This window comes from Ranitomeya variabilis, chromosome 6, assembly GCF_051348905.1.
Source record: "Ranitomeya variabilis isolate aRanVar5 chromosome 6, aRanVar5.hap1, whole genome shotgun sequence".
Classification (NCBI taxonomy): Eukaryota; Metazoa; Chordata; class Amphibia; order Anura; family Dendrobatidae; genus Ranitomeya; species Ranitomeya variabilis.
Window position 1 is genome coordinate 40,319,038 of NC_135237.1, and position 12,573 is coordinate 40,331,610.

Below are 12,573 nucleotides of genomic sequence, written 5' to 3' on the forward strand. Positions count from 1 at the left end.
CCTGCCATTGATCAATGTTTGCCTGCCCTGAATTAAAAAGCCCACTTCACTGATTTTGCTATGAATGCGGTTTGACAGACAGGAGAGCAGGAGCAGAAAGACAAAAACTCACCCCTGCTTCCTGTAGAGAGATAAAATCCCATTCAAACATCCTAAAGAGAGACAAAGACGTGCCCCCACTTTCTGAAAAGAGACAAAGACCCGCCCTCACTTCTTGTAGAAATATAAAAACCCTTCCCACTTCCTTTAGAGAGGCAAAGACCCGCCTCCACTTCCTGTTGAGAGACAAAGACCCGCCTCCACTTCATGTAGAGAGACAAAGACCCGCCTCCACTTCCTGTAGAGAGACAAAGACCCGCCTCCACTTCCTGTAGAGAGAGGTAAAGACCCGCCTCCACTTCCTGTAGAGAAGCAAAGACCCGCCTCCACTTCCTGTAGAGAAGCAAAGACCCGCCTCCACTTCCTGTAGAGAAGCAAAGACCCGCCTCCATTTCCTGCAGAGACAAAGACCTGTCCTCACTTCCAGTAATCCATCTCGGTGTCTCTACTGCTGTAGACACATTACGTAGACACATTACATTTATGACAGGCGGTGGAAAAGATACTCAGAAAGGAGCCATCTAGTGGCCGGTATCTTAGACTGATTTTTTTGGGAGTAGGAAAACATAATTTTTAAAATGATTTGCCATTTGTCTGGATGTACAGTGACCATTTAGGCTCCGTGACATTTGTTACTGTTACTCACATGAAGTAGTTATGTAGGTCATATGAAATCCTTTGTCCGTTTTCGTACTGTCAGAATGAAAGTGAATCCAAGCATATGGACCTGACGTCTGGATAGGAGCCGGAGAGCTTGTGCTACAAAATTTACCAATGGAGGGGTCACTGGACATAAGACCATCTTTAATCTAAGAAGAAAAATGATTATATAGTATAGTAACAAAGTGTGATTAGATGGCAACATGTACAAAATGGGGAAAACACGTTTGTATGTAAAAACTGCTTGCCAATGGAGCTAAGAGCACATAAGGCAGTATACTGATAAGTGTGTAGGTGTATATACCTCCAGGTAATCATAATAGCAGCTGTTGTGTTCTTCCAGATTTAATGCGCCAAAAGAAAAGGTGATGTACAGTTCGGGGGCAACAGAGATTGTCCAGTAACAGTCTCGATTAGGAGGATAATTGCCAGGATAACCAGGGGACGATATGGATCCATGAGTTTCTGAGATTTCACCTCCACACACTAAATAGAAAACAGTGTAAACATTATGTACCATTAACATATTATCTATTTGGAGATGTAAGAGACCATAAAATAACTCTACTGAATGAACATAATGTAAATTTGTGTTAATCAGGCAGACCAACTGTGCAATGCTTCATCTTCCCTGCGGAGGTGCTGCAGGTAAACTGAAGACTTGCTAACGTTATTAATACAGAGTTTGCAGTTGTGCTTTGAAAAAGTTCACACCTGGATCCTGGGATTCCCAGTTAATCCGAAATCCTCCATTATTGAATTTGTGATCTGTCTTGAACCAGAGGTATAACGCGTTATGGGAGCTAAAAAGTTGTTCTGGGACGGTGTTCCCGCAGAATTTTCCCAACATGTAATCTGATATTGTTTCTCCATCGTTGATTTGAAGAAAATCAAAACTGCAAGTCTGGCTAACCTCCAAGTTGAAATATGGGAATGTAATGCGCAGAACCTATGGAAACAAATAGAGAAATCAAATTCTTGCAATTCCGCTGCACTGATAAAAAGGCAATTTCAGAAAAATTGTGCAGCTAAGCCTTGTTGTATACAGCCATATACAACTCCTATGCAGACTTACATGTCTCCATAGTTACAGACTACAAACAAATCTTTGTGTAGTCGGATACTCCAGTTATTCGCTATTTGATTGAGTCCCTCTAGCCCCCTCGTCTACTGCCTCTACATTAGGGAGAAGAGGTTTCCGAGTGGAGTAAGAAAAAAGAATCAGACTACAAACACAGAAAACCATATGAAGTGACAAACTCCAGCTCACCGGTAATGCCTGAATCTAGTCCGTTACGGAGTACCGATACTGTTACTATCAAAAACAAACTTGACTGGAAGCATGGGAGCAAGATCTAGCTTTTTGAACCTAAAAATCTTTTTTTGTTAAAATTCCAAATAACATCCATATCAGCTTAGAACAATAAAAAATACCGACACGTTTCTGGTGCGTCAAGCACCTATTGTCATGGTCATGTCTAAAGATGCTCGAAGCTCCCGAAACGCGTCAATGTAATGGATATAATTTGGAATTTTCTGGTGCGTCAAGCACCTATTGTCATGGTCATGTCTAAAGATGCTCGAAGCTCCCGAAACGCGTCAATGTAATGGATATTATTTGGAATTTTAACATGCACCAATAAAGAAGATTTTAGGTCCAGAGAGCTGGACCTCTCTTCCTTGCTTACAAAAAACAATTTGATATTTTCATTCTCTTGAAAGCATTCGGAAAATATAATTGCTATTTGTGTAATATGTCCTCACCTTTTTGGCCTCAGTTTTTATGACCCAGGAGCAGCTCAGATTCTCTTCATATGATTCAGAGCCTGGATTGCTAGGATAACTCAATGTCCCATTTAAACCAGTTAAAACACCTCCACATTCTAAGTAGAGACACAAAACTAACGTTAGCTTAAAATAAGAAGGACCAAATTATAAACCACACAATTAACACAATACAACATATACACAATACATTATATACACATTATATTGTATATACGATTGGAAAACATTCTACTATTAAAAACTCAATCATGTTTGTAATGATTGCATATAAAAATGTCACTTATTTTTACGAAAGGGAGGATGATAGAAATGTCAGACCACGCAGACTTTGTTTGTAGTCTGTTACCATGGAAACATGTAGGTTTGCATTTGAGCCTAATACACAAAATGCTGAGTTCTAATAAAGATAATTTTCTGCATTTTTTTCATTTTCAATGTACTGGAGCAATGTAAAAAATGTCTGCAAAGGATGACGGGGGTATAACTAATGCTAATAAGTGGAGGCTTAGCCATTAGGAATCACACAATCATGTGATTTTAGTCCTGGCTGCTTTTTTAAAATACTGGCCACAAATGGGTGCTATGGAAAAAGACCAGTATAATCCTAAGATATCGTGAACATGACGGTATTTTTGGTCAGAGTGCGATGTGACCAATCTCGGTTCACATTCGAACCAACGTTAGTCTACACACAATGCACAAGTCTGAAATTTTCCTCAGACTAAGCCGGTTCTTGAAAAAAAATCACAGCATGCCACGAGTTGGATCTGATATTCGGATTGCACTTGGCCATGCAAGTCAAATAGTTGGTGGATAACATTGGAATGCATTCTGATGACATCTGAGAGCAGTCCGATTTGCACGGACTGACAGAATGGAGAAGATGGAAAAATTAGTTTTTGCTATCTTCTCCTCATCCAAGAGAATCGGATCACACTCTGATTCTCTCGGATGACAGAAAATACTCTGATCACACTCTGATCAAACTCCAATCACACTCCGAACATACACTCTGATCACACTCCGATCACACACTCTGATCAAACTCCAAACACACACTCTGATCACGTGCTCTGATCACACACTCTGATCATGCTCTGATCACACACTCTGAATAAAACTCTGATCACACACTCTGATCACACACTCTAATCAAACTCCGATCACACATTCTGATCACACTCCGATCACACACTCTGATGACACTCCGATCACACACTCTGATGACACACTCTGATCATGCTCTGATCACACTCTGATCACACTCTCTTATCAAACTCTGATCACACACTCTGATGACACTCCGATGACACACTCTGATGACACTCCAATCACACTCTGATCACACACTCTGATCACACACTCTGATCACATGGTCTGATCACACGCTCTGATCACACACTCTGATCACATGCTCTGATCACACACTCTGATCATGCTCTGATCACACACTCTGATCAAACTCCGATCACACACTCTGATCACGTGCTCTGATCACACACTCTGATCAAACTCTGATCACACACTCTGATCACATGGTCTGATCACACGCTCTGATCACACACTCTAATCAAACTCCGATCACACATTCTGATCACACTCAGATCACACACTCTGATCAAACTCTGATCACACACTCTGATCACGCACTATGATCACACACTATGATCACTCACTATGATCACTCACTATGATCACTCACTATGATCACTCACTCTGATCACACACTCCGATCACACACTCCGATCACACACTCCGATTGCACACTCTGATCACATACAAAATAATGGAAAAACAAAAAAAAAACACATTCTTACAAATAAGTTAGTGTAACCAACAATAACAAATACATAAAATAGTAACAGCGAGCAGCTCTGCACCTTGTGTTTCGGTTTCGCAGTGGAATCCAGTCCATCCCCTGGAGCAGTCACATGTGTAACCATTGATTCCATCCGTACAGACTGCTCCATTCTGACACGGGTTGCTGGCACATTCATCAATGTTTCCAGTACAGTTGGTACCATTCCACCCTAAATGACACTCACAAGTATAGGTTGAGATGTCGGGCTGAAAGATTGAAAAAAAACAGATAGCAATTCACTCCTAACTAGTGATGAGCGAGCACTAAAATGTTCGGGTGCTCGTTGCTCGGGTCGAGCAAATTGGAATACTCGGGTACTAGACCCGAACAACGAGCCCAATGTAAGTCTATGGGAGACCCGAGTATTTTTACCACGATCCCCCCTGGGGTCCTTTTAAGGTCTATAAACATCTGAAAATGATGGAAATACTTCTCAAATGACACAGGGACATCATGGGGATCGCTCCTGGAAGCATGCCTGACTCCTAGGTCATAGCTGTAAGCAATGTTGTCAGAGTTTTACGCCATTTTTACAGGTGCACCCAAAAACATACAAAAACGAAACCAAAATGGATTTTGCTAAGGAACATCCTTTCCAGGGTAATGACTTGTATATAAGGCAAAATTATTTACCCCAGACCAAAATGTTCCTCCACCACTTGGGCTATGTTCACACGCAGCGTTTTTGATGCGTTTTTCAACTTTAACATTGCTTTCAACCAATACAAATGCATTAACTTGGAAAAATGTTGCATTGAATGCAAGGCCTGCCCTGCTATCAAGTCATATGCACCCCAATAAGCCTTTGAACTCATATACTGGATGGCCACAGGAAAACCCACTTCACAGTCTTCAGTTGGTCCTGCCATACAGGTTCCTTATGCATTCAATGCAAGGGCCGCCTTTACCCAAATTTGCACGCACTCCAATCCCACCTTGGAAGAAACATGAGGAGGGCCATCTAAACAAAACTGTCCCATTACCAAGGAACGTGTCTCCCAGACTCGTACTGCCCATACACTAAGTGTATGGGCTGACCAACATTTCCTCATGGGGGTAAATTAAAAAAAAATTTTTTGACAATATATTGTTTATTGTTTTGAGCTAGGGTAACACACAGCAATAAAAGGATAATGGAAGCCTCAAAAGCACACTTTGTAGCCCACAGATATATGAGGCATGTCACGGAACTACCACACTGTAAAACATTTTTTGTTTTAACCAAGATAGTGTATAGACCTAGGGTATTAGACAGACCAAAAATTGGAATGTGTGCATGAAAAAAAAACTATTTTTAGACCACACATAAAATGGCCGTCGGACGGAGATAACAGACTGAATATGTGGCCTGTATTTTTAAAAATTTTCTAACCACAAAATACTGTATACACCAAGGCTATCAGACCAAAAACTGGAATGTATGGCTGAAAAGCCAGGATTTGAAGACCACACATAGACCAGACGTGTGACTGACATAACTGACTGTTTTAATATGTGGGATGTATTTTTTAACATTTTAAAAAACACAAAATACTGTATACACCAAGGGTAGCAGTCTAGCAGACCCAAAAATGCAATGTATGCTTGCAAAGCAAGGATTTGGACACCACAGATACACCGTGCATCTGACGGAGATAACAGAGTGATCAAAATGTGTTCTTGTTTTTTTTTTGGCCCACCAAAAATGCGTCCATAAGTAGGCTATGACACTAAAATAAAACATTTGGAGTACTAAAATTGTCCAAACATTTCCCCATGAGGGGTACATTTTTTAAATATCTTTTATGGGCATCATAAACACCCTTGGCAAAACTTGGGACTGGCTGTAGAAGCACAAAACCAGTTAACCCTGGTGATCTAGTGTTGGAGAATGAGGAGACATAAGATAAATCATACTGAAATAATAGAAATAAATAAAAAATGTGACTCCACCTATGAAAGAAAATAACAAAAGGGAGGGGCGAACACAGGTTCATAAATATGAAGCCAGAATGTGTCCAACGAGATATGTTTGTCCCTAGCAACAGCTCAGCGACAGGGCTATAAATAAAAATATGATATAAAAGTCTTTGAATAATTTTATATTGTAGAGGTATACACTACCTCATTAGAGGACTGTCCAGAGCTATGAAAAATGGAAAATATAATAATAAATGGGAAGAAGATACGTACATCTCATTTTTACTAAATTTTCCCCTGGGGAGTAACATTTCTTTTGGTTTCAAACTGGTAACGGCCATCATATAGACACTTTTACCATAACTGGTAACTGGTGTGTCAACACAGAACACGTTAAACTGGTGATCTAGTGGTGGAGAATGAGGAAACATTGATGAAGGCCTTATTAAAAACTTGGCCCAATGTAAAGGAGCGTATCTCCTAGACTTGTAATGCCCATACATGAAGTGCATGGGCTGACAAACATTTCCCCATGGGGGTTAAATTTGCAAAAAATTATTTATGGGTATCATAGACACCCTGGCCCAAAAATTGAATGGCTGTAGCAGAATACAACATGTTCACCATGGTGACCTAGTGGTGGAGAATGAGGAAACATTAATGAAGGCCTCATTAAAAACTAGGCTGTTGTGAATTCCGTTCTCGAACTCCCTCCTGTGGTCATGAATGGTACTTCGGCGAGTTCTGTCCGTGGACTCCCTCTGGTGGCTGTGAGTGGAGCTGCTGGTTCTGAGATTCCTTCCTCAGCTGCCCTCGTTTATGGCTAGGCTGGCTTCTCTATTTAACTCCACTCAGATCGTTACTTCATGCCAGCTGTCAATGTCTTAGTACTGGTTCAGATCTCTCCTGGATCTTTCTGATGACCTGTCTACTCCAGCAGAAGCTAAGTCCCTGCTAGTTATTTTGTTGTTCATTGTTTTCTTGTCCAGCTTGCTATCATGATATTACCTTGCTAGCTGGAAGCTCTGGGATGCAGAGTGGCACCTCCGCACCGTGAGTCGGTGCGGGGGTCTTTTTGCACACTCTGCGTGGTATTTTGTAGTTTTTTGTGCTGACCGCAAAGATACCTTTTCTATCCTCTGTCTGTTTAGTGAAGTCTGGCCTCCTTTGCTAAAACCTGTTTCATTCCTGTGTTTGTGACTTCCATCTTAACTCACAGTCAATATTTGTGGGGGGCTGCCTTTTCCTTTGGGGAATTTCTCTGAGGCAAGGTAAGGCTTTATTTCCTATCTTTAGGGGTAGTTAGCTCTTAGGCTGTGAAGAGGCGTCTAGGCAGAGTTAGGTACGCTCCACGGCTATTTCTAGTGTGTGTGATAGGATTAGGGTTTGCGGTCAGCAGAGCTCCCACTTCCCAGAGCTTGTCCTGTTCTACAGTTTAACCATCAGGTCATTCCGGGTGCTCCTAACCACCAGGTCCATAACAGTACAGCTGGCCTGCAAAGTGTTAATGCATCTCAATAGAGGGATAAGAGAAGTTCTGAGACTATTTTTTTTTCTCTGCAGTGTGTTTTGTCTTTCTTTTCCCCTTAACCTCTGGGTGGTTCAGGACTCAGGTGCAGATATGGACATTCAGGGTCTGTCCTCTTGTATGGATCAACTCACTGCAAGGGTACAAAGCATTCAGGATTATGTGGTTCAGAATCCGATGTTAGAGCCTAGAATTCCAATTCCTGATTTGTTTTCTGGGGATAGATCTAAGTTCCTTAATTTCAAAAATAATTGTAGACTGTTTCTTGCTTTGAAACCCCGCTCCTCTGGTGACCCCATTCAGCAAGTAAAAATCATTATTTCTTTGTTACGTGGCGACCCTCAAGACTGGGCATTTTCCCTGGCGCCAGGAGACCCTGCATTGCGTAATGTAGATGCGTTTTTTTCTGGCGCTTGGATTGCTTTATGATGAACTGAATTCAGTGGATCAGGCAGAGAAAAACTTGCTGGCTTTGTGTCAGGGTCAGGATGAGCAGAGGCCTGAGCCTATGCAATGTGATAGGACTTTGACCAGAGCTGAACGGCAAGAACATAGACGTCAGAATGGGGGGCTGTGTTTTTACTGTGGTGACTCCACTCATGCTATCTCTGATTGTCCTAAGCGCACTAAGCGGTTCGCTAGGTCTGTCACCATTGGTACTGTACAGCCTAAATTTCTTTTGTCCGTTACTCTGATTTGCTCTTTGTCGTCCTATTCTGTTATGGCATTTGTGGACTCAGGCGCTGCCCTGAATTTGATGGACTTGGAGTTTGCCAGGCGCTGTGGTTTTTTCTTGGAGCCCTTGCAGTATCCTATTCCATTGAGGGGAATTGATGCTACGCCTTTGGCCAAGAATAAGCCTCAGTACTGGACTCAGTTGACCATGTGCATGGCTCCTGCACATCAGGAGGATATTCGCTTTTTGGTGTTGCATAATCTGCATGATGTGGTCGTATTGGGTTTGCCATGGCTACAGGTCCATAATCCAGTATTGGATTCGAAATCAATGTCTGTGTCCAGTTGGGGTTGTCAAGGGGTACATGGTGATGTTCCATTGTTGTCAATTTCTTCTTCCACTCCTTCTGAAGTCCCTGAGTTTTTGTCGGATTACGGGGATGTATTTGATGAGCCCAAATCCAGTGCCCTACCTCCTCATAGGGATTGCGATTGTGCTATTAATTTGATTCCTGGTAGTAAGTTTCCTAAGGGCCGACAGTTTAATTTATCTGTGCCAGAACACGCCGCTATGCGGAGTTATATAAAGGAGTCCTTGGAGAAAGGGCATATTCGCCCGTCGTCATCACCGTTGGGAGCAGGGTTCTTTTTTGTGGCCAAGAAGGATGGTTCTCTGAGACCTTGTATAGATTACCACCTTCTCAATAAAATCACGGTCAAATTTCAGTACCCTTTGCCTCTACTGTCTGATTTGTTTGCTCGGATTAAGGGGGCTAGTTGGATCACCAAGATAGATCTTCGAGGGGCGTATAATCTTGTGCGTATTAAACAAGGCGATGAATGGAAAACAGCATTTAATACGCCCGAGGGCCATTTTGAGTACCTGGTGATGCCATTTGGGCTTTCTAATGCCCCATCTGTGTTTCAGTCCTTTATGCATGACATCTTCTGAAAGTACCTGGATAGATTCATGATTGTATATTTGGATGATATTTTGGTCTTCTCGGATGACTGGGAGTCTCATGTGAAGCAGGTCAGAATGGTGTTCCAGGTCCTTCGTGCTAATTCCTTGTTTGTGAAGGGGTCTAAATGTCTCTTCGGAGTTCAGAAGGTTTCATTTGTGGGCTTCATTTTTTCCCCTTCTACTATCGAGATGGATCCTGTTAAAGTTCAGGCCATTTATGATTGGACTCAGCCTACATCTGTGAAGAGCCTTCAGAAATTCCTGGGCTTTGCTAATTTTTACCGTCGCTTCATCGCTAATTTCTCTAGTGTGGTTAAACCGTTGACTGATTTGACCAAGAAAGGTGCTGATGTGGTGAATTGGTCCTCTGCGGCCGTTGAGGCTTTTCAGGAGTTAAAACGTTGTTTCTCTTCAGCCCCTGTGTTGTGTCAGCCAGATGTTTCGCTCCCTTTTCAGGTCGAGGTGGATGCTTCTGAGATTGGAGCAGGGGCTGTTCTATCTCAAAGAAGTTCTTATGGCTCTGTGATGAAGCCATGTGCTTTCTTTTCTAGGAAATTTTCACCTGCTGAGCGTAATTATGATGTTGGCAATCGGGAGTTGTTGGCCATGAAGTGGGCATTTGAGGAGTGGCGACATTGGCTTGAAGGAGCCAAGCATTGCGTGGTGGTCTTGACGGATCACAAGAATCTGACTTATCTCGAGTCTGCCAAGCGGTTGAATCCTAGACAGGCTCGATGGTCGCTGTTTTTCTCCCGTTTCGATTTTGTGGTTTCATACCTTCCGGGTTCTAAGAATGTGAAGGCTGATGCCCTTTCAAGGAGTTTTGTGCCTGATTCTCTGGGAGTTCCTGAGCCGGCTGGTATTCTCAAAGAGGGGGTAATTTTGTCTGCCATCTCCCCTGATTTACGGCGGGTGCTACAGGAGTTTCAGGCTGATAGACCTGACCGTTGTCCAGCGGAGAAACTGTTTGTCCCTGATAGATGGACTAGTAGAGTTATCTCTGAGGTTCATTGTTCGGTGTTGGCTGGTCATCCTGGAATCTTTGGTACCAGGGATTTGGTGGCTAGGTCCTTTTGGTGGCCGTCCTTGTCACGGGATGTGCGTTCCTTTGTGCAGTCCTGTGGGACTTGTGCTCGGGATAAGCCCTGCTGTTCTCGTGCCAGTGGGTTGCTTTTGCCCTTGCCAGTCCCGAAAAGGCCCTGGACGCATGTTTCCATGGATTTTATTTCAGATCTCCCTGTCTCTCAAAGGATGTCGGTCATCTAGGTGGTTTGTGATCGCTTCTCTAAGATGGTCCATTTGGTACCCTTGCCTAAATTGCCTTCCTCCTCTGATTTGGTTCCATTATTTTTCCAGCATGTGGTTCGTTTGCACGGCATTCCGGAGAACATCGTGTCGGACAGAGGTTCCCAGTTTGTTTCAAGGTTTTGGCGGTCCTTTTGTGCTAAGATGGGCATTGATTTGTCTTTTTCTTCGGCTTTCCATCCTCAGACAAATGGCCAAACCGAACGAACCAATCAGACTTTGGAAACATATCTGAGATGCTTTGTTTCTGCTGATCAGGATGATTGGGTGGCCTTCTTGCCTTTGGCTGAGTTCGCCCTTAATAATCGGGCCAGTTCGGCTACTTTGGTTTCGCCTTTTTTCTGTAATTCTGGTTTCCATCCTCGTTTTTCTTCGGGGCAGGTTGAGCCTTCGGACTGTCCTGGTGTGGATTCTGTGGTGGACAGGTTGCAGCAAATTTGGAATCACGTAGTGGACAATTTGACATTGTCCCAGGAGAAGGCTAAACGTTTCGCTAACCGCCGTCGCTGTGTTGGTGTTGTGAGTTCCGTTCTCGAACTCCCTCCTGTGGTCATGAATGGTACTTCGGCGAGTTCTGTCTGTGAACTCCCTCTGGTGGCTGTGAGTGGAGCCACTAGCCATTGAGGTTCTTTCCTCACCTGCTCTTGTTTATTTTGACTGGCTTCTCTGTTGTGAACTCTGTTCTTGAACTCCCTCCTGTGGTCAGGAATGGTATTTCTGTGAGTTCTGTCCGTGGGTTCCCTCTGGTGGCTGAAAGTGGAGCTGCTGGTCTGGAAGTGGCTTCCTCAGCTGCATCGTTTAGGACTGGGCTGGTTCCTCTATTTAACTCTGCTCAGATCGTTACTTGATGCCAGCTGTCAATGTATCAGTACTGGTTCAGATCTCACTTGGATCTCCTGATGACCTGTCTACTGCAACAGAAGCTAAGTCCCTGCTAAGCTCATTTTGTTGTTCATTTGTGTGCTGAATATATTTCTGAGTACCTGCTAAGTTCTGTCCAGCTGGCTATTATGATATTGTCTCGCTAGCTGGAAGCTCTGGGTTGCAGAGTGGCACCTACCGCACCGTGAGTCGGTGCGGTGGTTTTTTGCTCACTCTGCGTGGCTTTTTGTAGTTTTTTGTGCTGACCGCAAAGATCCCTTTATCTATCTTCTGTCTATTTAGTCAGTCTGGCCTCCTTTGCTGAAACCTGTCTCATTCCTATGTTTGTGCCTTCCTCTTAACTCACAGTCAATATATGTGGGGGGCTGCCCTTTTCCTTTGGGGAATTTCTCTGAGGCAAGGTGAGGCTATATTTCTCTTTAGGGGTAGTTACCTCTCAGGCTGTGAAGAGTCGTCTAGGCAGAGTCAGGCACGATCCACGGCTAATTCTAGTGTGTGTGATAATAGGATCAGGGTTGCAGTCAGCAAAGCTCCCACTTCCCAGAGCTCGCTCTATTTTTGCAGTTTGACTATCAGGTCATTTCAAGTGCTCCTAACCACCAGGTCCATAACACTTCTCTATTTAACTCCACTCTGATCGTTAGTGTTTGCCAGCTGTTGATGTCTTTGCACTGGTTCAGATCTCTCTTGGACCTTCCTGAGGACCTGTCTACTTCAGCAGAAGCTAAGTCCCTGCTAGTCCTTGATTGCTCATTGTTTTCTTGCTATGTTCTAGTCCAGCTTGCTATTATGAAATTGTCTCGCTAGCTGGAAGCTCTGGGGTGCAGAGTGGCACCACCGCACCGTGAGTCGGTGCGGGGGTCTTTTTGCTCACTCTGCGTGGTTTTTGTATGTTTTTGTGTTGACCGCAAA

At 43.4% G+C, this 12,573-nt stretch overlaps 1 protein-coding gene across 1 annotated transcript in view; it reads right to left on the reverse strand.

Annotated features, from left to right (window-relative positions):
• CUBN (cubilin) overlaps nucleotides 1-12,573 on the reverse strand; it is a 247,056-nt gene that overhangs the window by 198,273 nt on the left and 36,210 nt on the right. Inside the window, exons 12-16 of the mRNA XM_077268299.1 lie at nucleotides 4,428-4,614; nucleotides 2,524-2,642; nucleotides 1,474-1,708; nucleotides 1,064-1,245; nucleotides 746-908 (exon numbers count right to left, since the gene is read on the reverse strand). Of these exons, the coding sequence (XP_077124414.1) occupies nucleotides 746-908; nucleotides 1,064-1,245; nucleotides 1,474-1,708; nucleotides 2,524-2,642; nucleotides 4,428-4,614 (886 nt within the window). The remainder of the gene's footprint in view (nucleotides 1-745; nucleotides 909-1,063; nucleotides 1,246-1,473; nucleotides 1,709-2,523; nucleotides 2,643-4,427; nucleotides 4,615-12,573) is intronic.